This window comes from Pseudorca crassidens, chromosome 20 (genome assembly GCF_039906515.1).
Source record: "Pseudorca crassidens isolate mPseCra1 chromosome 20, mPseCra1.hap1, whole genome shotgun sequence".
Classification (NCBI taxonomy): Eukaryota; Metazoa; Chordata; class Mammalia; order Artiodactyla; family Delphinidae; genus Pseudorca; species Pseudorca crassidens.
This window is the reverse complement of record NC_090315.1, coordinates 25,993,034-26,019,740: the sequence shown is the minus strand read 5'-3', so window position 1 is coordinate 26,019,740 and position 26,707 is coordinate 25,993,034. Positions and strand designations below refer to the sequence as shown.

General features: G+C 51.2%; 1 protein-coding gene across 2 annotated transcripts in view; it reads right to left on the bottom strand.

The window, feature by feature from the left end:
- Nucleotides 1–17,973, bottom strand: part of GPT2 (glutamic--pyruvic transaminase 2) — a 35,219-nt gene extending 17,246 nt beyond the window's left edge. For both annotated transcript variants that reach the window (XR_010939109.1, XM_067719391.1), the window contains exons 1-6: nt 17,835–17,973; nt 17,337–17,600; nt 9,878–9,967; nt 7,700–7,808; nt 3,260–3,393; nt 882–1,125 (exon numbers count right to left, since the gene is read on the bottom strand). Coding sequence is in view for 1 of the 2 variants with exons in the window: in XM_067719391.1 (XP_067575492.1) it covers nt 882–1,125; nt 3,260–3,393; nt 7,700–7,808; nt 9,878–9,967; nt 17,337–17,579 (820 nt within the window). In the remaining variant the exon portion in view is untranslated. The remainder of the gene's footprint in view (nt 1–881; nt 1,126–3,259; nt 3,394–7,699; nt 7,809–9,877; nt 9,968–17,336; nt 17,601–17,834) is intronic.
- Nucleotides 17,974–26,707: the final 8,734 nt, after the last annotated feature.

Here is a 26,707-nt window from a genome sequence, read left to right as displayed (position 1 = left end):
TTTTTAAAAGCTCCCTTTGTGATTCTAATGTGCAACCAGGATTGAGAACCCAGCTCTGTCATTTTCCTACTGAACCAGGGTTAGACCCTTCATCCCTTCCCCCAAGCAGTTGGCGTAAATAAACCAGGGTGGAGGGCAGCTGCACCCATTTTCTGCGCTCAGGAATTCAAGTGGCGCTTTCAGTTGATTGAAGCATCATTTGATGTTCCCAAGAAACAGATTCCACAATCAACTCCACCACGCTTTGGCCCTGACCCAGTTTATCTCAACAAAGGAGGAGAGAGGAGCCCTTGTTCTCTGCATCCGAATAGCATTGGGGGCACATGAAGCCAGCAGCCTGGAAAGATCAAAACAGGCAGAACTGTGCATTTTTTTTAAAAAAGAAAAATATGCAAAATTAGGAGTGATTTTCAACTTCTGGAATCAGGTTTTTTTGGTTTGTTCGCTTTTGTTTTTAATATGGCATTTCCTTTTCAGGCCTCAAAGTACACAGTAATGCTGTGTCAAAGAAAAACAACGCACACACCAGCAATCTGAAAACTGGTTCAGAAAAACAAGTAGGAGTAAGGGTAAAATGAGGCCTATGATTAATGGTGACGGTTTGTGCGTGACCTCAAAGAGAAGATTCTTTGCAAATGCAAGAACAGGAGAAAAACTGGTCTTAATACAACCCTGCCCAGGAAAATGCCTGCATTTGCTCACCTCCTAAGGTGGTCTGCAGCAAATTTTATGGCTTTAGGTTAGCAAATCTGAAGTTGGATTGGGAACCTGGGAGCAAAGAGGACTTCATCATTTCTTAGATCTTTAGTGTCCAGACATCCAGTACTCCAGCCACCCTGCCCCTGCTCCCCAAGAAACTGGCAAGGTAGTAAAGCACAGACCTGTGGGGTTCCCGGGGTTGATGATGCACAGCACCTTGGGGTCACAGTGCTCTTTGGCCTCCCGCACGGCCCGCCGGAGCTCATTCACGTTTAGGGCCCAGCAGTTGTCCTCATCCAGGTAATAGTTCACCTGGATGGCATCGAGTTCAGAGATGACCGCCGAGTAGAGGGGGTACTGCGGGATGGGTATCATCACACCCGTCCGTGACTTGCCACCCCCGGAGACCAGGATCTTCAGGATCGTCTGCAACCGAGAAGTCATATCTTGCAAGGCCACTGCCACTTCCCACCCGCGGGGGCTGACCAGCAGCAGGCAAGCTGGAAGGCCCCAACCCTGCCTTTCACCAGCCACCCCACTGCCTGCCTCCAGTGCAGCCCCATGGGAGTGGCTGAACTTCCCTGAGCCTCACTTTCCTCATCTGTAAAATGAGGTCTGCTGTGAGAAATAAGCAAAATGTTTTAAAGTTCTCAGTACAGTGCATGGTATGTAGTTTAACACGCAATACTTGTTAGTATTTTTTAAAGAGGTCTTTTAAAGCAGTAGCCCACAAACTGGCCCTGTCTCAGAATTATTCTGACCTCACCCCTGAAACTCATTCTGTATGTCTTGGGTGGAGCCCAGGAATCTGTCTGGGCGGTAGCTATCAGTGCCCAAGGCTGGACAGACCCCTGAACAAGGGATTGTTGAAATGGGATAAAATACCCAGCTATGGCCACCAGGTGGCGCTTCAACCTGGCTGTTTCCAAAGCTGAGCGCGCCCTAGGTTCACAGGATTCCTGAGAAACCAGGCCTGGGGAGTCCTGTGGGGCACTGGTGGAGGTGGCAATAATTCACTGGATTAATAAGCCCAAACTCTTCTGGGCGAGTCCCTACCTTACACAGACTTAGCTCCTTTCTCAGGTTCGGCTCCTTGCTGCAAGAATGCCACTGGATTAAAAACTGCAATGACTTGATTCTTTCACTAAATCTTGAGGACCCCTCCCCCAACCCTCCTCTGGAACCTCTACCTATACCTGGGCTTATCTGGGAATAGAGACGGGCCTTGGCAGAACACGGTGGAAGATGCCATGGTTGGGAGCCTGAGTCCAACACTAGAATCTCAAATGCCACAAGAGGCTGACTTAGAGCAGGCAGACCACCTAAGGTCTCTGGGCCTCAGTTTCCTCCTGGGTTCCAGGAAGAGTTTAATGCATTTGAAAGGCTTTAGGAAAGGACTAAAGCATTTAACAAACAACAAAAACAGGAGCCTTTGGAAGTCAAGAGACACAGACAAAGATAACTCCATTACAGGAAGGGTCAGACAGGACAGGCTCCCTGAGTAGGGAGAACAAAGTGAGTGGATGGCACTCAGCACTGACTGGGCACGGGGGCAGGGTGCTGGAAGGGAAGGGAGGCTGCAGGTTCCTCAGGCCCTGGGTTCAGCCCCTTCTGCTATGGAACACTTGATACCAGCCCCTCGTCACCTCTTCCACGGCTGATCCCCAGCCCAAGCCACCTCTTCTCTTGCCTCCTAAACACTCCTTTACATCTATTATGCCCCCTCCTGCCACACTTAAAGCTTAAGAACCTAAATATAATTATGTCCCTCCGCCTACTTCAAATCCTTCAGTGGCTCCCAGGCTCTCAGGACAACAAGGCCCCACCTGCTTCCCAGCCAACTGCTGGTAACTGGCCCTCACCATGTGTGCTCGTCCCCCCGATGCTGCTTCCAGACACACAGCCTCCTTCCAGCTCAAGGCCTCTACATATGCTGACCTTCTGCTCCGAACCTGTCTCTCCCCTGCCTTCCTGAGTTCACAGGTACGCAGCTTCCAGATCTCTATCTGTTCAGCCTTCCTTGGAGAAACCTTCCTGCCCTTCCCAGCCCCCCAGGTCAGAGTCCCTGCTGCTCCCTCCTGTAACACTTTGTCCTCTTCCAGAAGAGAAACTGAAAGCTTAAGATTTGACATGTATTTATGTGCTATTAATGCCAGTCTTATCCAGCACTGATGTGTAAGCAGAGGCCAAACGTGTTTGTCTCCCCAGCACCTGGCACAGTGCCTCGCAGAGCAGATACACCGTATGTGCTGAGTGAGAGAAAGGCCGATGTCGCCAGGAAGACGGGCACCCTCAAGTGACCCCTGACTCCTCCCAGCTGGACCTGCTGGTGCCACTCTGGAGGGAAACTGAGGCTGCAGGGGTACCCAGGTTCATGAAGACTGAACAAGGTAAGGAGAGCAGGCTACCAGGGTGGGGCAAACAGCAGCGACCAGAGGGAGGCCAACCTCTCCTCCCAGGCTGTCCCCCTGCTAACAGGCTCACACACTCGGCCCTAACATGCAAGGCTGTTCTTCACGTGGGTGAACAGTGGACAACAACAAGCTACCCTCACACGTACGGAAATGCCGTCACTAGCTCCAGTGGTCAGGTAAATGTTGTCCGGGTCTGCAGGTACACCACCATCTCTCCTGGTGACATAGGCAGCCACATCTTCACGGATGCAGTTGACGCCCTGGCTAGCGCTGTAAGATCCTGTTAAGACAGCAAGCAAGACAGTGACTAGAGGCAGGATGTCTGGCTCCATAGCGTCTGTGATATCCATATAATTAACTGGGAGTGGGAAGGAGAGGGAGGTCAGGGAGGGCTCAGTGTGGCCCTATTCTCACTACTCTAGGCTCTGGAACTGTGGCAAGCTGCTTAACTACCTATCTGGGCTTCATCCACCCATCCCGTCATCCATCCATCTACCCATGTAGCTGCCCACTCACTCAACCATCTGTCCATCTGCTATCCATCCATTCATCCATACATCCATTCACCTGCCCACCCACCCACCCACCCACCTGCCCTTCTGTTCATCTGTCCACCCACACACTCATCCATTCATCCCCCCAGTATTTGCTGAGAACCTACTTACACATCAAGCATTATTCCAGGCCCTGGCTTCTAACCAGTTAAATGGTGCCCATACCTGCTTTACCTACCCTACTGGGGTTTACACATTCTATGACAGTATGTACCATTACAGCTGGGACTGCTATGCTTCCATCACTGTTGCCTACACATGGTTCCACAAAACTTGAGAGAATGGTCACCCCAAAATGGCACCACCTGCCAGCCCAGGAATCCAGAACCCTCACCAGCACTAACCACAGATCCCCTGGGGCTGTGAGGCATGACCCACCTACCCCCAGCCCATGCCAACAGCATGCTCAGGCTGCCAATTTGGATCAAAATCCAAACCACCATTTACATGAAGTTCAAAAACAGTGGTGACCACTTTGGGCTTGGGGGTATTGACTGCAAAGGGGCACAGAGGAGCCTTTTGTGATGCTGGGAATGGTCAGTGTCGTGATCTGGGCAGGGGTTACACAGGTGTGCACACATAGGTGCTGTACATTAATATTTGTGCTTTTTACTGTTTGCATAAAAACTTTTTCAAAATGTCAAGCCACTACTTATGTTTTTAAAAAGCAACTGAAAATAGGTACCTGCACATGCACAAAATCTCTCTGAAGGAGACTCAAACTGGTGAGGTGAATTCTCTGGGGAAGTGAACCAGGAGGCTTGGGGTCAGAGATGGGAGGCAGATCTTTCACTCTATATCCTTTTATACCATTTGAATTTTATACACATTTAAAGAAAACCAGCTCATTCCTTCTAAGACTACTGCAACAGCACCACCAGGAGGCAGGATGGAGCTCTGGAAAGTGGCCAGCTCTTCTCTGGGTCTCAGTGCACAGCATCCAAGGCCCAGCACCCAGGAGGTGCTGGGTTTCAGGGTCTGTGCAGCACTGGGCTGGCCTTTCCCCTCTGACCAGTTGTAAGTGGGGGTGGGGGAGGGGGGAAGGAGGCTGGACCACTTCTCTAAGGATCAAGTGGCAAACATTAACACGTATCAAACCTGGGTGGTGAGTACAGAGCCTTGTCACATTATTTGGGGTATTGAATGCATCTGAAATATTTTGCAAATAAAAAAGTGGGGAGGTACAGAAGCCGGTGTTAGAGAATCCTTCTTCTACTGGATGTCTTATTTGATATTTCTTGAGCTCCCATGCTCAGAAAGTTTCCTGTGCTCCCTATTTCCCTCTGCCTTCTTTCAGTGCCCTCCCCTCCACTCCATGAGGCCTGGCCATTTCCACACCAGCTAAGCCTCCTCTTCTTCCTGCCTTTAGTTCACCTGCTTCCCTGAATTCCCAGACGTTCCCCCACGGGCAAGCTCCCTGCTCCTGCCAGCCACAGACTTCCACCTTCTGTTATGCTCTGAACCACACTGATCCTTCACAGCTCAGACCTAGTCTCTCTCTAGGAACGCTGAGATAGGGCCCCACCCCAGCCTTTCTCCCAGTCTGTGATTTCTCCAGTTATCTTATTTTATACAGATGAACCCCTGCCTCCCCATGTTGACTTGAGGGCAGGGACCATCACCTATTTCTTCTGTTCATCGCTGTAGAGCACGTACCCCTGTGTAGGACTCTGCCCTGGGACCCATGGCAACCTGCCTCCCACTGCCCACAAACTGGCACCATCTGCCAAACCCCCAGCGCCATCGCACCCAGACCCTTTCACTCGATCACACTCAGCCTTAAACCTCAAGGCCTTTGCACACACCATTTCCTCTGTCTGGTGTGCATTAACAGAATCTCTTAGTCATCTTCCACATGAATTTGAATGCCAGTTTCTCCTTAAACCCTCCCTCTACATTAGAATCCCTTGTTATAACCCCACAGCTCTCTGCTCTTTCTCTAAGAACTCATGAAAACTGGGGATTATGTTTTTGTGTTAATTCTTTTTAATGTTTGTTTTTCCCAAATCTGACAGTGAGCTTCACAAGCACAGAAACTCCACCTGCCTTGTTCACCAGTGTCCCTCAGGGCCTAGAGCAGCGCCTGGTACACGGCGTGGGCCCAGAGAGGAGCGTGACGAGGGCGTTATCTCCCGGCTCCCACCTCCCCCAGGTGTGTCTAGGTTTCACCTCAATCCTACTTAAGATCCGGGACACAGCCTGAGAACTGGATTACTCATCAAACAAAAAATAAATGGAGCCCCAGTAAGAAATAATTTTGAAGGGCATGATAAAAACACGCCCAGGTGGGCCCTAAGACCTTGTGTACACATTTTATAATCTCTCCGTGGGCCAGGGTAGCCCTGGGCATACTGACATTTTCCATTTCCTTTATTTTTGTGGGCAGGTGCTCAGGCTGCCCAAGCCTTAGTTGACAGAGCACCCCCCCCCATTGTCCCAGTCTTGGCCAGGACACTGCCCCTCCCCCAACGATGGGCAGGAACAGGTAGTGACCTCCAGGGCGGGGCTTCTCCACACCTGACAAGGGGCACAAATGCCAACCTTCCTGCAAGCCCGGGAGGTGGGTACAAAGTATCTCCTAATTCAAGGATGAGGAAGGAGGCTCAGAGAGCACCTACCTCACCTGTCCTCATGAGCTCCCCAGACAGAACTCAATGCAGGTTCCCAAAACCCCAAAGGCCAACAGTCCCGACTCACACGGACATGGCCTCCCAATGCCATTCTCCCAGCCCTGGCTGACACAGAACAAAACTTGTCGATGAGGCTTAGTGCATGGAACAAAATCCCCTCCCCGTTCCCCAGACACTGACATCAGATATGCAAGAGCAAACCCCCTCCCTCCACCTCCGGGTTGCAGTTCCTGGAGTCTCAGGCCCACTGCCATGGGTCTTCGAGAAGCGCCTTTGTCCTCTGGGCTGGGCAGAGGGTGCAGGAGGAAAGGAGCCTGGAGGCCAGGCCTCTGGGCTGGCCTCTGCCAGCTTGTGGTTCAGTCCTTGCCACACAAGGTGCTGGCCCACACGCCAAGCAGGCTGGCGGGCAGGGAAGCTGGCCCCTTCCTGAGAGGGACACTGTGAAGGACACAAACTTGGACAGAGGGCTGGTAGGGTGACCACAGCCAGGAAAGTAAGCATAGGACTCTCCATAAAGGGACAGAGCAGAAAAAAGGGAGGGGAAAGGCAGGGAGGTGACAGAGATGCCAATTGTGGCTGATCCCCTGCTGAACAAGCCACAAGAATCCCCGTCCCATGTTTTGAAACATTCAGGCACTAGTCCTAAAAAAGCCCTAAGGACAACGATTTTCCTCAGGACAAAGGAAGCTGGATTCCCTATGTAGGCACTGGGCAAAGGAATGAAGCAAAAATAAACAGGAAAAAGAACATGAGATGAGAACAAAGAGCCAGAGGCCCAGAGGCTGGAAATCCATCTCAGCAGGGAAGGGAGAGAAGATCATTTTCACATCCACAGGGCCTTCCTCCACGGAGCCCTCTGGTGCTGGGGGCCGAGGCTGGGCCTGGGCCCCCAGCACAAAGGAGCACAGTCCGGTGACGGGAACATAACACACAAGTTGGGGGCGGGTGGGCGGCACCTTCAGAGCAAGGAAACCACCAAAAGGGGGCCACAGGCACCTCACAGCGTGGCCACAGGGAAGTGAGAAGCCGGGCCAGCGGGGCATGTGCCTCCCTCTGGCCTCCGGCTTCGGAGGCTGCCTCGGGCTCAACCTTCTGCTCTGAGGGTGGGCTCAGCATCAAAGCCAGCTCCCAGTGTAAACCCCAAATCCAGCCAAATGCAGGCTCTTGCGCCTGAAGTGCCCCAATCCACCAAAAGATGGCATCGACCCCATAAGCTCAGCAAACAAGAGGCTGACAGAGCACGGACAAGAAGAACATTGTCATTTACTCTGCACGTCAGCCACCACACACATTCACACACTCACTCAACGTGTAACCCTTCATTCTGGGCCAAGGCCCAGGCCCACGCTGAGAACACACGTTCTTTTCACGCCCGCTGGGACCTGGCAAGTCGGGGCCTCACCCAAGCTGTTCCCGCCACAAGCCTGTAGGATCCGCCGGGCTCGTTTCTTAGCATCTTCTGGGAAGCTGGGGCTGTCCAACAGGTTCGGGTAGGTACAGAGTGCCATCACCTGGAGGAACAGAGGCATGGGCTGGGCTCCCAGTACCGCCCACCCCGGAGGGGCACAAAGGACTCTGGGCAGGCGACGGTGTGAGATGACAACTCTGAGGGACAGTGCCCTCACAGGCCTCTCCACAAGGGCCCCAGCCTGTGGGGGCCTGGGGACAGGCGGGGAGGAGGACAGTGGACGCTCTGCAGCGGAAGGGAGATGGTGAGAGGCAAGGTCCATGATGACCTGGGCCTGGGCGGAGGGTGGGCCACCACCCTCCGAGGAGCCAGGGGACAGAAGGAGGCTGCTTACTCTGCCCCACCTCCTCCATAAAGGACAGCAGCTCACATACCCAAGGCCACAAGAACCAGGGGTTCCAGAGCAGGGGGCTGGGGCTGAGGAGGCAGGTGCACCCCAGATGACAGGATTGCACAGACCTCTGCCTACAGCCTGAGCACCCCCCCATCACCCCTTTTCCTGGCCAGAACTGAAAACCGATTCAGCTTTTTCACCTCTGTAACACAGAAAATCACCCTAACCTCACAAATTAAGAGGATTAAGCAAGGAAATGTTTGCAAAAGTGCTGGCAAACCCCCGCTCACCAGGCAAGTCTAAGCTGGAAGCTTAAGAGCGATGCCAGGAGCACTGAGGCAGGCTGTGGCTCACGGCTGGGGGACTTTGGGAGGGCGCAGGCTTCTTGGAGCCCGGCTTTTCTTCAAAAAGATTTGTGCAATAGGCAGTGACCCAGCCTGCCCTCCTCCCTGGGGTGCTTGTGAAGGCTGGAGGAGGCCAGCACCAAGTGGGAGAGGCCGGGCCTGCCACAGCCGGCAGCAGGGCTGGATCCGGGAGTGTGCCAGCCAGCCAGAAAAGGCTGAGGCAACAGGAGGCGCCCCAGGCACATGTGGGGAACCTCTGCAGAGGGAAGCCACCTTGGGCCTCTCCTCTCCTAAGCTGTGTGCTTCCAGGACGAGCTTCCAGGACAACCAGGATGCTCTGACCTCCTCTTGCTCCACTTCCCTGGCAGAGCCTCTCTGTCTTGTCTGATCCACTTCCTCCCCACGGGCCCAGCTTGGGGCCTCTGACATTCATGGGCAGCTGGCACGCTCCTGAGGTCTGCAACAGTGGCCATGGGAGTCCATGCAGTGGATGTTCCTGAGGTCGTTGCCAGCCTTGGTTCTTCTCCCCCATACCCTGTGTGAATTCCCTGAGGGGCTGAAGGCTGAGGCCCCGGGGCCCCCAACAACCCTCCACCCAGGGAGCAGGGTAGGATCGCCCCTCCTGTGTGCCAGTCCCTGCAGCAGGAAATACGGGCAGGAAAAGACCAGGGCATTCAGCACTCAGCTTTGCTGCCTGCCCCAGCCTGCCAACCTTAGCCACACAAGGACCAAATTTTGCCCCATTCCTTCTCCAGGGAAACGCTTTCGCTGTAGCTGGTCTCCAACCTCTGTCTAGCAGGCCCTGGAGTACTCTCCCACCTTATCTTTTCCCCTCTAGCCCACCAATCCCACAGTTTTGGCCCATGCAGCATCCTTGCAATTGGCACTCAAACTGAAACACTGCAATGTGCCTCTTGAGGGCCTTCACACTCTCCATCTCATGGAGTCCCCCAGCAGTCCTCCGAGGCAGTGTCTGGTGATCTCCACTTGCCCAAAGCCACCCAGCAGGTAAGCAGCAAAGCCAACACTCAAACCTGGGGATTCTCACTTGGGAAGCCATACCTGGACCCCCACGCACCATCTCCCAGCCCATTGGGCCTCTACCTCTCCCATCTACTCTCTGATGCCCTCACCAACCCAGCTCCAAACTCAGCATCCAGGACCATGCACCTGGGAGCCTTGTATACTAGAGCATCCTCAAAATGGGTTTAGGAATTTCAGACAGCTTTGGAAGGGGAGGAGACTGAGGGAGAGAACCAGTGGGGACATCAGGCACTGGAGGGGCTGCTACTTCAATGGCACCTCCCTGTGGGATCCTGGTGTCTGCTGTGTCCTGAGGGAGCTGGACAGGCAAGGAGGCAGAGGTAATGTAATGGGCCTGGCTGGCTGGTTCCCTGCTGTCCCAGTGGCCTCTGTTCCTGAGGGCCAGCTCACCTGTCGGAGGAAGGTGATTGGCTGCTGGCCCATGGCTTGGGCATCCCCGATGTTGGCACGGATGACCTCAGTGAATGGTTTTTTGATACCCTGAGTAGAGAGAAAGCAACAGGTGTTACTTAGTGACTCTCAGACCCTGGATTCCAGAGGCCAAGCAATGCTCAACAGGATATTAATAAGCAGCCCTATTCTGAGCCTTGCCAGGTGTCAGGCCCAGTGCCCTTGACATGCTTGGTCCCATTTGACCTTCACAACCACCCCTATGAGGAAGGGCCAGTATTGGGTTGGCCCAAAAATTGGTTTCGGTTTTTCGGTTTTTCATAAGATGTTATGGAAAAATCCGAATGAACTTTTCGGCCAACGCATATACAACCCTTTTTACAGATTAGGAAATTAAAGCTTCAAAGGTTACCCATTTTCTGAAAAGGCCAGAAGAGCTTCCTGGGCTGCCAGAGCACCCTGAGGCAGCTGCAGGTCCACGCTGACCCTGGGGCAAATGTGGTGGGAGGGAGGGAGGGGTCTGCAGCAGAAAACATCAGGGAGAGGATCCCACAACTGCCGGCTCCCTCCCCCCACGCGCAGCTCCACCTCCACCCCTAAGTGAATGACTGGGGCACTGCAGCCACCCTCCCCTCCAGAAGACACTGATCAGCAGGGACCTCTTGGGGGTCATTCTCTTGCAACCCTGTCTTTGCAGGATGAAGAATGTGGGCTGATTTTCATATTGGAAAAAAAAAAAAGCGTCAGGGATGAAAAGCCTGGCTGAAGAGCAAAACTGAGGCCACTGCCTGAGCAATGCGTTTAGCACAGAACAGAGATGGCAGAGAGAGGAGGAACTCGGAAACCCTGGCAACAATGTCACTGGGGAGGTGACTGCAGGACACCCCGGCTGCTGCTAAGGAGAAAATGCATTTTGGATGGAGAACTGTGGGGATCTGGAAATGTGGGAACTCCACGCAGCTCACTGATAAATCCAGAATTAGCCACTGTAAAAGTTAGAATCAACAGCAGGTTCAAGGACCTCCCAGGGCAGCTGAAAGGATTATCTGAGACAAACAGTATGAAAGCACTTGGCAGAGTACAAACATCATCATCTTACAAAGCTGGACCAGGAACAAGGTCACAAGGGTCATGGTGGAGGAAGAAGGCGGTGGGGCAAGGGGTGGCAGTACCAAGGGGGGGTCTGGGTGGAATGCCTGGCCACCTTTCCATATCTCCAGCTGCCCTTTCCCCAAAGGCACCCTAAATACAAATTTTAAAGGTACAATTCTATGGTTCTGACACTTGCCTTCTCCATTTCACACAATGTGTGCATAAAAGCAACTTTAGAAAACTCTCCCTTTTTTAACTCAGTAATATACCCCTTAAGTAAAGACCAGTGGGCTTAAGGGATGAAAGCAGCTGCCTGCCGAACAAGTCTTCCTGACCCTCATCTGCCATTCCTCAGCCCCTCCCATACAGAAATTCTCCAGCTGCTTCGGGAGCCAGGAGGCATGGGGCGCTGAGGAGGGCACCCCAGAAACAGCACTGGACCGTCATAAACAGGGCCTGATAAGTCTCCAAAAGCTACGTTTGGTGGCGGGTAGCGGGGAGAAAGGCCTTTTAATTCCCTCCTGCTCCTTTTACCAAGTTCTTCAGGGCTGGCCAATATGGAAAGACATCTCAGGGGGCCAAGGCAGGGGGACAGCACCACCCGCTGCCCAGGGCTGGGCTGGGGTGAGGGCAGGCACCCTGGAGACAGGCTTCGGGGCATGTGGCCTCAGGGCTCGTCCCACAGGTGGAGCAATCCAGGCCACTGTGTGCAAAGGGGCAGACCTGATCCACTCCTTGGCACTGGCCTGGGCTCCTGGCATGGGACGCTCTGTCAGCCTGACTCAATTGCCACAGTCCCCCAGGGCTGGCTAGCTGAACTCAGGTGATTTCCATGGTGTGGGCACAGCCCATTCTTTGGTAGGGAGTAAATGTGTCACAGTCAAGGGCCAGGAACTACAACACACAGCTGCGGGCCCTCAGCCAGCCCAATGCAGGGAGAGAATAATGCCTGGAACAGATCCCTGGATGTTCCTTTCCTGTGCCCTCACCCTGCACTGCTCAACCTATCTGGGGCCTGCCAACAAGCAGCCTAGGAGCATAGAGCATCTCCTCTCTCGGGTCTGGGTACCTATGGTCTCCAGACACTTCGCTATGATGGACGAGCTGCAGGGTGGGAAACTGGCTCCTCTGAATGGGCAGGGGACCAGCCTGCCCAGCCAAGGGCCACCATACAAAGGAGACTCCTGTATCTAGGCACTTGAGATCTACATGGGTTGGGAAATACCAAGGAGTCAGGGGCAGGCTCCTGCCCACAGTGACTCATCCAGGCCTGCACGCACACCCAATGGCAACCTCACCTCAGCCCCGCCTTCTGGGAGCCTGCCAGGTCAGCACATAGCTTTCTAGTTCTAATTCCCAGCATCCTAGAGCCCACCTGTTTAACTCATCTGCACACATCCTGCCCAGAGCTGCCTCCCTGTGGGGCACTGAGATGAGAGCCAACACAGGGGGGCTCTCTTCCCACAGTTCAGCTCAAGGAGGGCTCAAGGAGAAGGCCCCCAGGCTCTGGGAATGGCATATTTCAGAGGGTGTTAGCAGGGAGAAGGAAAAAGGAGTTAGCATTGTCCTTCCCAGCTCACAGGCCCAGCATTAGGACAATGGACAATTCTAACAGGCACAAGGCAGTTTCCTCAAGGTAGGGGTGGCTCCTGTCATTTCATGTGACATGCGAGCGGGAAAGTTTGGTAGGACGGTGAGTCCCCAGAGAGCCTCCCTCTCCTTCAACAAACACTTATGAATCATGCCCTGTGACAGAAGTGGGCAACACAGGAGAGGCTACCACCTTCAGAGCCCAGGCTGATGAAAAAGTGGACTCAGAGAAGGGAGAGAGGGCACAGCTGGCTCCAGGCCAGGAAGGCCACGTGAAAAGACCCCAGGGCCATGAGCAAGACTGGGCAGGCAGGAAGTCCAACAGAGAGCTCCAGACGGAAGCCCCAGAGACAAACCCAGCTAGTCCCCAGGGTCCCTGAAAACAGGTGCGCTGCACAGCTGAGGAAACCGAGGCTCAGCACAGGGTCTGGCCCCGACCATTATGACAGGCAAAGCTGGAAGAAACCGAGCCAAACCTATACAGGCCTGTGATTAAGAGATGAGGTGGGGGCTTCCCTGGTGGCGCAGTGGTTGAGAGTCTGCCTGCCAATGCAGGGGACACGGGTTCGTGCCCCGGTCCGGGAGGATCCCACATGCCGCAGAGCGGCTGGGCCCGTGAACCATGGCCGCTGAGCCTGCGCGTCCGGAGCCTGTACTCTGCAGCAGGAGAGGCCACAACAGTGAGAGGCCCGCGTACCGCAAAAAAAAAAAAAAAAAAAGAGATGAGGTGGGAGCTCCAAGGGCTGAGTTTCCTAACCATGGAAGCAGGGAAGGCTGGACGTAGGTTCCTGAAGTCTAGGGGCCTGTGGGAGGGTCAACCGTAGAAGCTGAGGTTTGCAGGGATGAAAGCTGAATGAGCTCCAAACAGGATAATTCAAGATAGCAAGGTTAAGGCCCAGGCAGGAGAGCAAACCCCACATTCCTAGACCCAGAGACTCAAGGGGAAGGCAAGGAAAGAGTGACCCCTGGCACTCTCCCCAAGCAACTCTCATTATCTTGAAAATGAAGACTCTTAAGAGTTCTGACTGGGGAACTCCCTGGTGGTCCAGTGGTTAGGGCTCCACACTTTCACTGCTGAGGGCATAAGTTCAATCCCTGGTCGGGGAACTAATAAGATCCCAAAAGCCATTTAGTGCGGACCAAAAAAAAAAAAAGAGTTCTGACTGGTTTCTAGCTGTTCAAAGCATCATCACTAAACATCTCCAACTAGTCTTTAGGAGAAATAAATTGGGCTCATTTTGCAGAGGAATAACTGAGGCCAAGGTGCTCTGAGTAACTTGTCTGAGGCCCACAGCACATAAAGGCAAAGCCCAGGATGCAGGTCCTTGGTGACTTGGGCAGGGTGGGTGGGTGGAGGGTTCCAAATGGAAGCCTACACTACAAATTTCTTTATTTTAAGATTGCATCTAAGCTCTAAAGAAAATGACCGATGAGATTTCACCTCTTGTGCTTGGCGCATCCAGAGTTTCCAGACTTAGTTCTTAACTAACGATAAGGAGGTGCTACAGCATTCTCCACTTTTACTGTGTTTAGATGCAGCACACACTGATGTTAACACTATTCAGTTTTTCCCTTCGTAAATGTTTTGCCCTGAGTCTGTGTACTTTTACAAACAGAAGCCTTCCTGTCTCCACTTATGCCAACCTCCTCCCTTCCCCCAATAAAACAAGGGAAAAAGAAGTAGGTTGAGGAGGAACAGACAGATCTTTTCAAAACTCCTACTAATGGCAGCTTATTTTTAAATGCTGCTCCCAATGAACACCAGGATCTGAAAAGCTGATAGGTTCTCCCACTTAGAGCTGCTGTCAGGGAGAAACAGGGCCTCCCTGAGAGCACACAGCCCAGGCTGGAGGAGAATGGTCCCTTTCACACACCCACTTAGTCAAGTGCCCCTCCTCCTTCAGGCTCTCCTGAACATTCTCCTCCACTCCTACCACCAAGCAAGATAGACGAGACTTGCCTGGCAAGCCACCCCACAGTCAAAAACCACATTGACATATATACACTACTAAATGTAAAATAGCTAGTGGGAAGCAGCCGCATAGCACAGGGAGATCAGCTCGGTGCTTTGTGACCACCTAGAGGGGTGGGATAGGGAGGGTGGGAGGGAGACGCAAGAGGGAGGGGATATGGGGATATACGTATGCGTATAGTTGGTTCACTCTGTTATACAGCAGAAACTAACACACCATTGTAAAGCAATTATACTTCAATAAAGATGTTAAAAAAAAACCCAGAGCCACGTGTCCAGCCAATCAGCCGGTACTATTTACAGAGCACCTGGTGAAATGATTCCATAAGGCAGCTTAAAGGTCTTCAGATGGACAAAAAGGCACAAAAGTCAGGACCTGGGGAAAAACCCTGGGCCCACCTGACCTTCCTTTTATAGACTAGGGAAACCAAAGCCCAGAAAGGATTGAAGATTTACCCCAAGTCACTCAACTCTCTACAAATCCCATCTCTAACCAAATCGAACCCTTTAAAATAACATCAGTCCAGTTTTTATCATTAGAGTTCAAAATGGAGGTAGAAAAAAACGAAGCTGTGCAAAGCCAACGCAAGCCAAGCCAAGCCAAAAAAAAAAAAAAGACTAGGAAAATATGGCTCTCTCAGAAGGGGCACTGTCTAAGCTAGCAGAATGGAGAGGCTGTCTCTAGAGAATGAAAGGTTTAAGCAAGGCTATGCTGGCTTGGCTGGGGCTATTATCTCCAGCACCAAGAATCAGGCAACTGAGATTCGACCAAGTGAGAAGAGAATAAGAAGGGATGAATTTGAACGAAAGCACCGGAGAATGCAGGTGGACAGAAAGAATGTCTCAACTTACTCAGGGGTAGAACATGGCAGTGGGGCCATCTGTCCTAGAAATCACAGGGTGTTTCCAGCCCAAATGACCAAGAAATTTCTCCACCTCAATGATGGAGCCATACCCTGTTGGAACACCATCCTGGTTCCCCATTGCACACTAAACTTTGCACCATAAAGTCCTGAGCCCAGCACACAAGACTCCAGTCCCCCTTTTCCATCTTATTCATCTACCATATCTCTCTGCCAGACAGTGCTCTCCAAATAGCACCAATTCCCTTCCCCAAATGCCCAGAACTTCCCAACCTTCTGTCTTTGCTCACAGCCCTCCTTCCACCTGGAATGCTCTCACATTTTCTGTGCCTGCTAAAAAAAATCCCACCAATCCTTAAAGAATTGGGGGAAGAGAAGCTCAGGTCCAGAGGACAATATGGCAATCAGATCCCTGAAGGCAAAGACAGTGTCCCCTTCTGCCTTAATCATCCTTGTACTTCATGGAGCCCACACGCAAGCTGCTATCTAACAACAGGCAGAGATAATCCGTGGAACCCCTACAAGTTCCGGAACCAGAAAAATCAGTTGTAAAGTGATAAACCGGAAACAATTTAATCTCAGCCTTATCAGGGAGACTGTTGTCTTAAGGAGGGCCAGCTAGAGTCTGCCAGGTATCAGCAAGGAGCAGAGCAGCAAAAGCCCGTTTTCTCTGCCTGTGGCCCACCTTCGGGACAGGGAGGCACAGAAACCGAGCCAGCCTTCTGTGGGCCAAGCTTTAAACTTAGCCCTGCAAGGAGTCAGAGGGAGACACTGGACTCTGACTTGTCCAACTCACTGTTTTGAGTCAGCAGAACTGAGTGTCCCAACAAGGTGTCAGCGAGCCATGAGCTCATCAACCCCCCAAAGTCCCCACGTTAATGTAACGGTCCCACCACAGCTTCCTCCCATGCATTCAAAGAACATTAAGTGGCCAACTCACCCCCAAGACATCCAGTTCTGGTGCCTGTGAGAGCGAGATCAAGGAACCCTCCCCCCTTCTGGGTTAGAACTATCTTAGGCAAGCAGCTGGGTGACCGCTGTCATCAGTTCTTACAAATCTTAGGAGTGTTTACTTTTTTTTACATTACCCTCTTGACTCCGCCTCCTGAATTCCACCTGGGTTAGAACTCTGGTATCCTACAGGGGCATCTCTTACACCCACCCCAGCCGCCCTGGTTGCAGGGAGGCAGAAATCACTACTGGGTGTGTGGTCACTTTATACACAGCTATGAACTCAAGTTAAGGTCCCAGCCAGCCGGCCACCAGGAGGAAGAACGTCCCAGGGCCACCCTACCAAGGCCCAAAAGGCCCAAGCCTCTGCTACCCACTGGGAGAACAAGATATGGCTGTCAGTCAGGGTTCCAAAGGGGGCCTAAGGGAAGGAATTGTGCAGGACACTCTGCAACAACTCCACTTTTGTCAGGGAATCATTACTGGCAAAATGACCCAAAAGGTCTCAGACAGAGAAAGAAAATCTTCGTGAGCAAACCTAAGTCTCCTCAGAGCCTTCCTCCCTCCCCTGGTACCTAATGTGATCTCTGAAATTCTGGTTTCTTTCTTTACTGCCTGTTGTCGTCCTCACCCCCACCCCCACCCCCCCATGGATCTTGGTTCCACGTGGGTAGGACGGCCACATAGCAGGCAGTGCCTGGCACTAAGGGCAGCTCAATTATAACTGATGAATTCAATTCAACAAGTGAACCGTATCTGAGGGCCTTTTTTTGTGCCAGGTGCCAGGCACTGGCGGGTAAAGGGATGGGGGGAGGGCATTCTATCGTTTTAGCCAAGGTGGGCCGAATGAAAGAGCTGGCCACGCTGGTGGGAGGAAGTCCAGCGGGCGAACCCCAGCAGGGGACAGCTGCTACTCTTCCCCCCCCCCCCACCAGTGGCCCCTAGCCTCCCAGGGCCCTCCCGCCCCACGAACCCTGGAGCCAGCGCTCACCCTCTGCAGCTCGAGCTCGATCTCGCCGGCCTTGAGCACGATGGGTCCCCGCACCGCGTACTCCACCGCCTTCACCTGCGGGTTCATGGACTCGAGCGTAAGGATGCGGTCGCGCCGGCTCCGCTCGGGCCGCACCTTGAGCACCGCCGAGGCCTCGGCGGCCGCGCTGCTCTGACCACGGCCCCAGGGGCCGAGGGTCCGGGGGTAGCAGCCCCGCCGGACCAGCGCCGCCGCCCGCTGCATCGCGCGCCCGCCCAGAGAAACCTTGGGACAAAAAGGAGAAGAGAACACACACGTCACGCACAGCCCAAGGCGGGCACGCCGACACCCGTCCCCAAGCCCAGCCAAGGGCTCTTTCAGCTAGCGGTGCCAGCCTGGCTTCTGGGACGGGTGCCCATCCCCCGTCGACTCGGACCCTGCACCTCGCCGCTGCAGAGCCAAAGCACCGCACGACAGGGGTTTTGCAAAGTCTGCTCCCAATGCATGCATGCAACGTGCCTGTCGCCACCTGGCCACCCCCTCTTCTAGTCCGGCTAGACCGCGCGCCTGGAGCTGCTCCTCGGCTCTGGCGCCCGCAGCCGCATCCCAGCTCCCGCACTACACGGCTCCTGCGCTCGCACACCCACCGCCGGCGAGTCCGCCCGGGCCTGCCAGCTGGCTCCTGGGCCTTGTAGTTCCCTAGTCTGTTTTCGTAGCAGGTGTGGAGAGCTGGTAGAACTACAAGTCCCATAGTGCCCCGCGCTGGCCTGATCGGGGGCCGGGCAAGAGGCGGGAGCGGTGGTCTGGCTCTGCTGTAGGCTGGGCGGGCTCTTTTGTCTGGCAGAGGGGATGCGGTGCCGGGACGGGTCCTGGCGGGGTCTGCCCTTCTCAAACTTCTGCGAATTTAGAGCTATTTGCAGCTTCTCCCTGGAAGCGCATCCTGCATTCCCCCCTACATCCCTTCCCCCAACACCTGCAAGGACACAGGCTGAGAGATGGTGCAGTCCTCGCCCCGGGTTTCATCATCCAGGGCCCGACGGTGGCAGTGGCCGCTCTACGGGGGCTGGTAAGAAGGGGGCTGGTAAGAAGGGGGCTGGTAAGAAGTGGGGCTTAGGAGTTTTGGACTTGACTGCCACTCTTACCCGTCTCAGCGTCGGTTTCCTTGTCGTCAAAACGGAGATCAGGTCACAGCCTCTGAGGAATGTCGTGAAAATTAAAGGACTAAGCAGCTGGTATATACCAGGTGGTCAGGCTTCCTGACAGCTCCATTTGAAACGCTACCACACCTCCGTTACCTGTGTTAATTTCCTTTCTACCCCCATTAACCATGAAAGCTCTAGAGGGCAGGGGCAGCGTTTTTCTTGTTCATCATATTCACAACACCTCTGAGTGTTCGCAGTACATAGTAAGCACCCAGTAAACGTTTGCTGATGAATGCTCAGCGCATGGTAACTATTATTTTGGCTGAGGTACCTGCAGGAAAAGGCATCCTGGCTTACCCAGAGTGAGTACAGGGCAGGAGTAGGAATGGAAGACAACTGTTCTGAGACAACAAAATCGACAGAGAGGATGTGGGAGAAGTCACTTCCTGTCTCTGGGCCTCAGATTCTCTATCTGCAAAATAAGTTGGATTAAATGACCTCTGAGGTCCCTCCTGGGCTTGGAAATTCTGTGTCTAGGTGTTTTCAGGCAGATAAACAGTCCAGAGCTTCCTCACCCCAACAAATACACACACATTAGATTCGTGAAAGTGGGGGGCAAGAGGAACTTAAAAAACACAGCAGTGTAAGGGAGAAGGTACTAGAAAATCTGGGTTTGAATATAGGTGCATATAGCCACTTACCACTTGGCTGACTTTGAACATGTTATTTAGCCTTTGTAAGCCTAGTTTCCCCATCTGTGAAAAGGGGTAACACACCTACCTAGTGGGACTCTGGGGAAAGTTCAGTGAGGTAACTGTAAAAGTCAAGAGTTTGGAACCTAGTGCTGTGGATCACTCTTGTTCATCCTTATCAAGGGAATGCCATATACTTTGATTAAATAAATTGATTACCAATGAAGGGGAAAGGGGGATGGGGAGAGCAACAGAAACCAAAGATCGCGCTGAGAATTCCTATGTTAGCAAACTGTCTTGGCCTGCCGAGGTCCCTGGAAAGTTATTTGGGCTTCTCATCACTGGTCCCATCCCCAGCACCTGTGTCTGCACTAGCTCCTTCCTAGTCTCTGTCTCAATGGCTAGGTATTCAGTCTCCAGGTTAAAGATTCTCCCCTGGGGAGCTTAGCTTCTCTAAGGACTCCACTGCCTTTAATGTCATATTCTTACTCGCTCTGCCCACTTCGGGAGCCACACACCCACATGCTCCTTTCTACCTCCAAAACACGCTTAACCTTGACCTGTGTATGCTGTAAACACAGTCCCTTCCTGCTGTCTCCACCCCTGATCAGAAGGGACAGTGGACTGGGAGGTAGGGCGGGCTTAGGTGAGCACAAATCCATCTGCGTAACTGAGAAAAACAACACCCAGCACATAGCCCATCTACGCCCAGCACATAGTCCATGTACGTGGGCTCCCACGTCACCCTTGTAGAAAACTAGTGTCCCAAATATGTCCTTTGCCAACCTGTCATGATTGCATGAGAAGAAAGCTCCCTTACTTTCCTGTGAACCACACTTCACAATTTGCAAAGCACTTTCTTGCCTATCATGGAGTTTGAACCTGATAGACATCAATGAAAGAGAAAGGGCAGACATTATCCCTATTTTACAGTTGAAGCTCAGAGAGATTGACTTGTTACTTAATCTTTTCAGGTGGCACAGTTAAGTGTAGAGCAGGAAGTGTGATTCCTAACCCAGTGCTGCAGCCCATACATGCAGAGACCAGGCTTGTGTAGCTCTCTGGGTTTGGAAATTGGAGCTGCCCATTGCAATGCACTGAGCCCTTAAAAGGCTTTTGGGTGGTAGTCGTGGTGATGATGATGGTGGTGGTAATAGTGTGAACTCTGCCTTTATTTTGCCTCTAGACCAGGTCAAGATAGGGCAGGAGGCAGGCTCCTAAATATCAGAGATAAAACCTGATTGAAATAATCATAAATGCCCTCCCTGTGAGCTAGCTGAGAGATCCAAATACACAGCAAGCTCTTGAGGACCCACACAGTTGTGAAAGTCATATGTGTGCAAGACATGGTACCAATCTTTATTTCTTTCCTCAGCAGGTTTTTACTGGGTACCTACCAGGGGCCAGGTGCTGGCTGAACTCTGGGTCTATAATGAGTCTCACAGACCTTCCTTGCCTACACAGAACATATAGTTTCTTAGGGAAGGCAGACATTGATTGCACACACAAACATGATTACAAACTATGATAACTGCTGAGGAGTTTTATGAGCACTTATAGCCCAAAGGTCTGAGCAAAGCTTTCCCAGAGGAAGTGGCCCGCAAGCTGGAGCTGCCTGGCAGCCTGGCTGGATGATGAGGGATAGCAGTACTGGCAGGTGTGGTAGACACAGAGATGTGCCCTCTCACCTGTCAAGGGAGAACTTGCCTTTACCCAAGGGGTGCGGTCAGCAGACAGCCTTGCACAGCACCTGCACAGAACCGCCTTGTGAGATCACCATCACACCCTAACTGGAGAAGCCTGTGGGACATGCTGGAGCAGTATTTGCTCCAGGCCTTCCCCAGGAGGTTGGCCAAAGCTTTGGCAGACCTGCATCATGGTTTTTCTTTCTCTGCCTGATACTGCTTCCTCCCACTTCCTCTTACAGGAGTGGATTCCTAATATCCATCTTGTACCTCACACTCCATCTCAGTGTCAGTGGTGAGGTGGACAGCATCCCAGGCCAGGGATCGCTGAAGGCTGAGAGGTCTGAAGACCTCCAAGAAGGCTAGGGTGACTGCAGGTCAGACAGGGAGGGGCAGGGCTGAAAGACAGGGGTCAGAGGTGAGCAGTGGTAGGACAGGCAGGCCAGGTCCTGAATGTAAGAATTTTGGTTTTCATCCTAAGAACAATTAGAAGCCCCTGGAAGGCCTAAAAAACTAGGGAGTGACATGATCATATTTATGTTTAAAATTCTGCTGTATGGAGGATGAATTGGAGGGGGGCAATAGAGGGTGCAGGAGGATGAACTGTGGCACAAATAAGGTCCAGGGTTGGCCTGGACTAGGGTGTGGGGTGATGGGAAATGGACAGGCTCCTCTGCATCCCTAGAACCTGGAATGATACCTGGCACACAGAGGTTCTCAGTAAATTTTTGTTGAATGAATGAGGAAGTCAATTCTACAAGGTCCATGCTCTCAAGGTGTTTGCAGTCCAGCAGGAGATGGGCAGCACGTGAGTGCTGAATAGAGACATTTCACAAAAGCAGTATTTGCAGTTCAGTATTGAATTGATAACACTTCAAAACAGATGCAGACACGTTGTGGTCTTAGCAGCTGACTCAACAAAATCCACGTATTGGAGAACAGGGAGAGGGAAGAGTAGAGGAGCGAAAGAGAAAGAACAGTTGTATAAGCTTCAGAAGCAAATGCAACCTCCTTTATTCAGAGTGTGTCTGTTGTTCCACATTCCTTGATTTCTTGCTCCCTGGTCTTGCCGGGATATGAGGACTCTTTGACTTTACTTCTTCCATGGAGGACATTTGGGAAAGGTTTCAGAAACAGTCCAAGGGATTAATATAAAGAGAATCCTTAGCAGCAAACTCAATGACCTCAGCTATTCAGTGCCCAAAACAGACAAAATATTAAGCAATGGCTCAAATCAATACTTCCAACTGGTTTACCCTCTGAGTTTTCCCAGATATTTTCTTCATGAAGCCACAGAATCTTTCACCTAGAGAAGATTGCAAAATAGTTTTGGGACTTAGGAACTTAAGAGAAAAAAATATTTGTGCAATACCATAAGCCCTTGTCATTTGTTGTTCTCATTTACTCCTTTAGTTTTTGGAGTTTTGGATTCTAATTCTTTTAATTATTATTATTATTATTATTATTTTGTGTGTGTGGGGAAGGAAAACGCAACATTTATTGTAAAGGCGTCAATACAAGGAGGATGGGTGACTAGTGCTCTAAAAACCCTGAACTCCTGGATTCTAGTTCTTAAAGAAAGGGAATCTGTTTCCTATTTTATGCCTCGGGAAACAGGCACAGATTATCTGTGATTTAGGTTTAGTATCAGGGTGGCCTGGCCCAAAGCTTTCTTTATTAGTAATAATATTATTAAAATTATAGCTAGTAGTTATTAAGCATTTTTAATGTGTCAGATACTGTGCTTAGTGCTTTACTGCATCATTTCATACAAGCCTCAGAGCAACCCTAACATATTTACTACTATGATCCTTATTACACAGATAGCAAAACTGATGTTCAGAGAGATTGGGCTGCTTATCAAGATCACACAGCTAATAAGTGGCAGAGCTGAGACCTGAACTTAGGATCTCAAAGGTTAAAGGTTCAGTCCCATAAGACTGCCCCCACTTGTGACACTAGCCACAAATGGAGTCCCCAGGCTACCTGCCCTTGTGCCCGACAACTACAAACTCAAGGGATCCCACAACCCCTTGATCAGATTCAGTAATTCTCTAGGATGACTCACAGAACTCAGGGAAGTTCTATACTTATTATAACAATTTTATTATAAAGGATATAACTCAGGAGCAGCCAAATGGAAGAGATGTGTAGGGCAGGTATGGAGAGGAGAGCAGTGGCACGAGAAGTGGAGGAGGGCATACCCTCCTCCCAGCACATGGGTGTGTTTGTTACCTTACCAAACTTGAGTCCACTTGCTGATGCACTGCAAAGCCAATCTACTGACACCAAGCTGTGGGAAGGAAAGTACAGCGTTTACTGTAGGGCATCAAAGCAAAGGAGTGGGGAGACAAGCCTCAGACCCATTCCTACTTGGTCTTTGAGTTCAGGGTTTTTTTAAAGGGGAAGAAAAAAGAGACTGGGATTAATCATCGTCTTACGACATTTCTTGATCATAGTTTCAGGAGTCAGGATGTCTCTGGTCAGGTGGTCCATGGCCTGGGGGGGCTCATCCTGCCCTGGAGAAACAACCTGAGTTTGTCGTTAATGATGAGATCTACAACCGATTTTTGTACATTAACAATGTTATCTTAATGATGTTACCTACAACAGCAATTTTAGTCATCTGACTCTGGTTGATTAGTGTTCAGTTAGCACAGAATTGAGGTCAGAGGGAAGAAAAGAAATAATGTTTTGGATAGAGAGATTAATCATAAACTCGGTAAGGGATCTTGGTTTTAGGGGGACTTGGTTTCGCGTTCACCAACCTATGAGCTCCCCAAGGCTCCCTGTTCAAGAGTTTTTAATCAAGGCTTCATTACATAGGCATGATTGATTACATCATTGACCACTGGTGATTAAACTTAACCTCTAGACTCACGCACCTCTCTGGAGTTTGGGAGGTGGGGCTGACATTTCCAACCCTCTAATCAACTGCATGGCCTACTCCTCTCTTGAAAATATCTAAGGGCTCACTTTGAGCCACCCTGTTAGCGAAAAACTCCGATTCCCAATTCTCCCATATACACAACACCTTTTAAATGTTTTAATTTCCCTAAGTGTCTCACCCTGCTTTTTAAAGGGATCTAGGTGGTATATTGTATTCTTCAATCAGTAATCTTCTGCCCCAGGCATATGTGGGTCTGTATTCCCCCTGTGGCTTTCATGAGCCATGCCCACTGTTGCCCACAGGTTTTCCCAGCCTGAGATCTGAGCTGTGCCATGTTTGGCCATCTGAGCTCCAAGTTAGGCGACACAGGGACCAATCAGACAGCTTCCACACAGGTTAAAATGTTGAAAATTAGGTCCACTCTGCCTTCTCTGGTTCATGGAGGAAAACTGGGGATTGGATTGCCACTTCCCCTAAACCACTGTGTGCCACGCTGAGGAGAGTGTGGGGCAGGGGCAAGTAAAAACACCACAAAACTTCTTGCATTTTGAATGTGGCTTTTACTTAAACTGGGCATTTGCTTGGTTGCTATAGGTCTTTGACTGATTTGCAGAGCTCCTCTTAAGTTAGTTTAGCCAATCTCTAGTTGTTGATTTAATGTTTCCATGGGGGAACATTCCAAGGGCCTAGTGCTTCCTAGTCCACCATCTTGCTGATGTCACTCTAAGCACCTTTTAAATAATATGTGACCATAGTAAATTCCCTGTGGTCTCCACCAGGTAGGTAACAGGTGAAGTGGGACAAGCCAGGGCCTGGTAAAAACACCAGGAAGCTGGTGTCTTTATTTCCTCCATGCTGAGCGTCTCATTGGCTCCATGAGGATAGGGGCCAGTGGGGGCTATGACTGCTGCCCACCCATCAGCCAATTGAGATCTGAGGTGAAGTGTGTGGATGAAAAATATTGCCTGCCAGATCAGTAAGCAAAGGATGTTGCAGCCATCAAGCCGGCAGCCACTGCAGCCAACCCTCACTGTGCACCCTGAGGGGACTCAGGATGGAGAAAACAGGACACTGGCCCTAGATAGTTAAGATGCACATCAAAGGAATGATTTCAATGAGCCCAGACTCTCGCATCTTCCCAAACACAGAAAATCATTAAATTCATTAACTTGAGATGTCTGGTTTTCTTTAATTAACGGTAATCTTTTGGGACTTCCCTGGTGGTCCAGTGCATAAGACTCTGCGTTCCTAATGCAGGGGGCCCAGGTTTGATCCCTGGTCGGGGAACTAGATCCCACATGCATGCGGCAACTAAGAAGCCCGCATGCTGCACAACTGAGTCCGCTTGCTGCAACTAAGAAGCCTGCGTGCTGCAACTAAGAGTCCACATGCCACAACTAAGAAGTCTGCGTGCCGCAACTAAGAAGCCCGCATGCTGCAACTAAGACCTGACACAGCCGAAATAAATAAATTAAAAAAAAAAAAAAAAGGGACTTCCCTGGTGGCACAGTGGTTAAGTATCCACCTGCCAATGCAGGGGACACGGGTTTGAGCCCTGGTCTGGGAAGATCCCACATGCCATGGAGCAACTAAGCCTGTGCGCCACAACTACTGAGCCCACGCTCTAGAGCCCATTAGCCACCACTACCGAAGCCCCCGCGCCTAGAGCCCGTGCTCTGCAACAAAGACAAGGCACCACAATGAGAAGCCCTCACACCGCAATGAAGAGTAGCCCCTGCTCGCCGCAGCTAGAGAAAAGCTCACGCACAGCAACAAAGACCTAGCACAGCCAAAAATAAATAAATAAAATAAATAAATTTTAAAAACCCAGTAATTTTTTAATGTTCCAACCACCTGAGTTTTGTTGCAAAAACTCTTATATATCCTGGCTCCTCATTTACTTCTTCAGAGCAGTCCCTCAGAGCTATCTGAGAGTCTGTCTTCCGGGCTTAAGTCCTCAGTTTTGTCCCCCAAATAAAGCATAATTCTCAACTTTTAGGTTGTGCTTTTTTTTTCAGCTGACAAATATTTCTCTCACCCTTCCCCCCCAAAAGTTAACTGCCCACATTGAAAGTAGTTTTACAGTTTGCTAAGTGCTTTCCCTTTCGTCCTCTTAATTTTCAGCCACCCTGAGCGGTGGGTGCTATTAGCCTGTCCTACAAATGAGGAAACTGGGAATGGAAGAGCTCCAGATTTCTTCTGGGCCACATGGGTTATCTAATGGCACAGTCTGAACTTCCCATTGGAAACCTACGTCTGTGCCATGATGTGGTCAGCTGTAATTCTGCCTGTGGCTGAAGTGACATATGCAGTGTGGAGTCACCTTCTCTGCCTCCATGGACAAAGGGCAGGCTGCCTCTTCCTAAAGGTGACAGGGTAAGGGACTGGGGAAGCCAGATTCCAGGAAAGGAAAGGAGTTCAGACCTTTTAGGACCATTTCTGCTGGATGGTACAGCAGTGATGCAAGTCCCAGATGATGAGGATAGGGCCTGCTGGCCACTGCCACCTTCCCTATAAGTGCAAAGAAAAGTGTCAGCTTTCACGCCAGAAGCACCACTCACAAGGAGCAACTGGAAGTGTTTCTCTACTTAGAGGACCAGCACCTTGGCCTTCCAGCTGCAAGGCCCTGGTTCTGGGCCTCCAGCTTTTCTTTCTTGCCATAGATTTGGATTAGATGCTTGATTAGACACTTTGGTCACAAGTGCAGAGCTCCCCTTTCTCACTGCCTTGGGACACAGAGGACAGAGGCTCTTGGCTTTTGAAAAGTTTGGGGAGATAGAGGGAAGAAAACTAATATATGTGAGAAAAAAGCAAATCTTACAAAGACTGATAATCATGTGCTACTCTGTCTAGAGTGTCCAGGTCCCTACTATAATCAGGGCCTCGCAGAGGACAAGAAGGGCTCCAGCCAATTCCGTTATTTAAGCATCACTTTAATTAACGGGGAAAAAAGGTATAACAATTGTGGTATCCTTTTATTTAC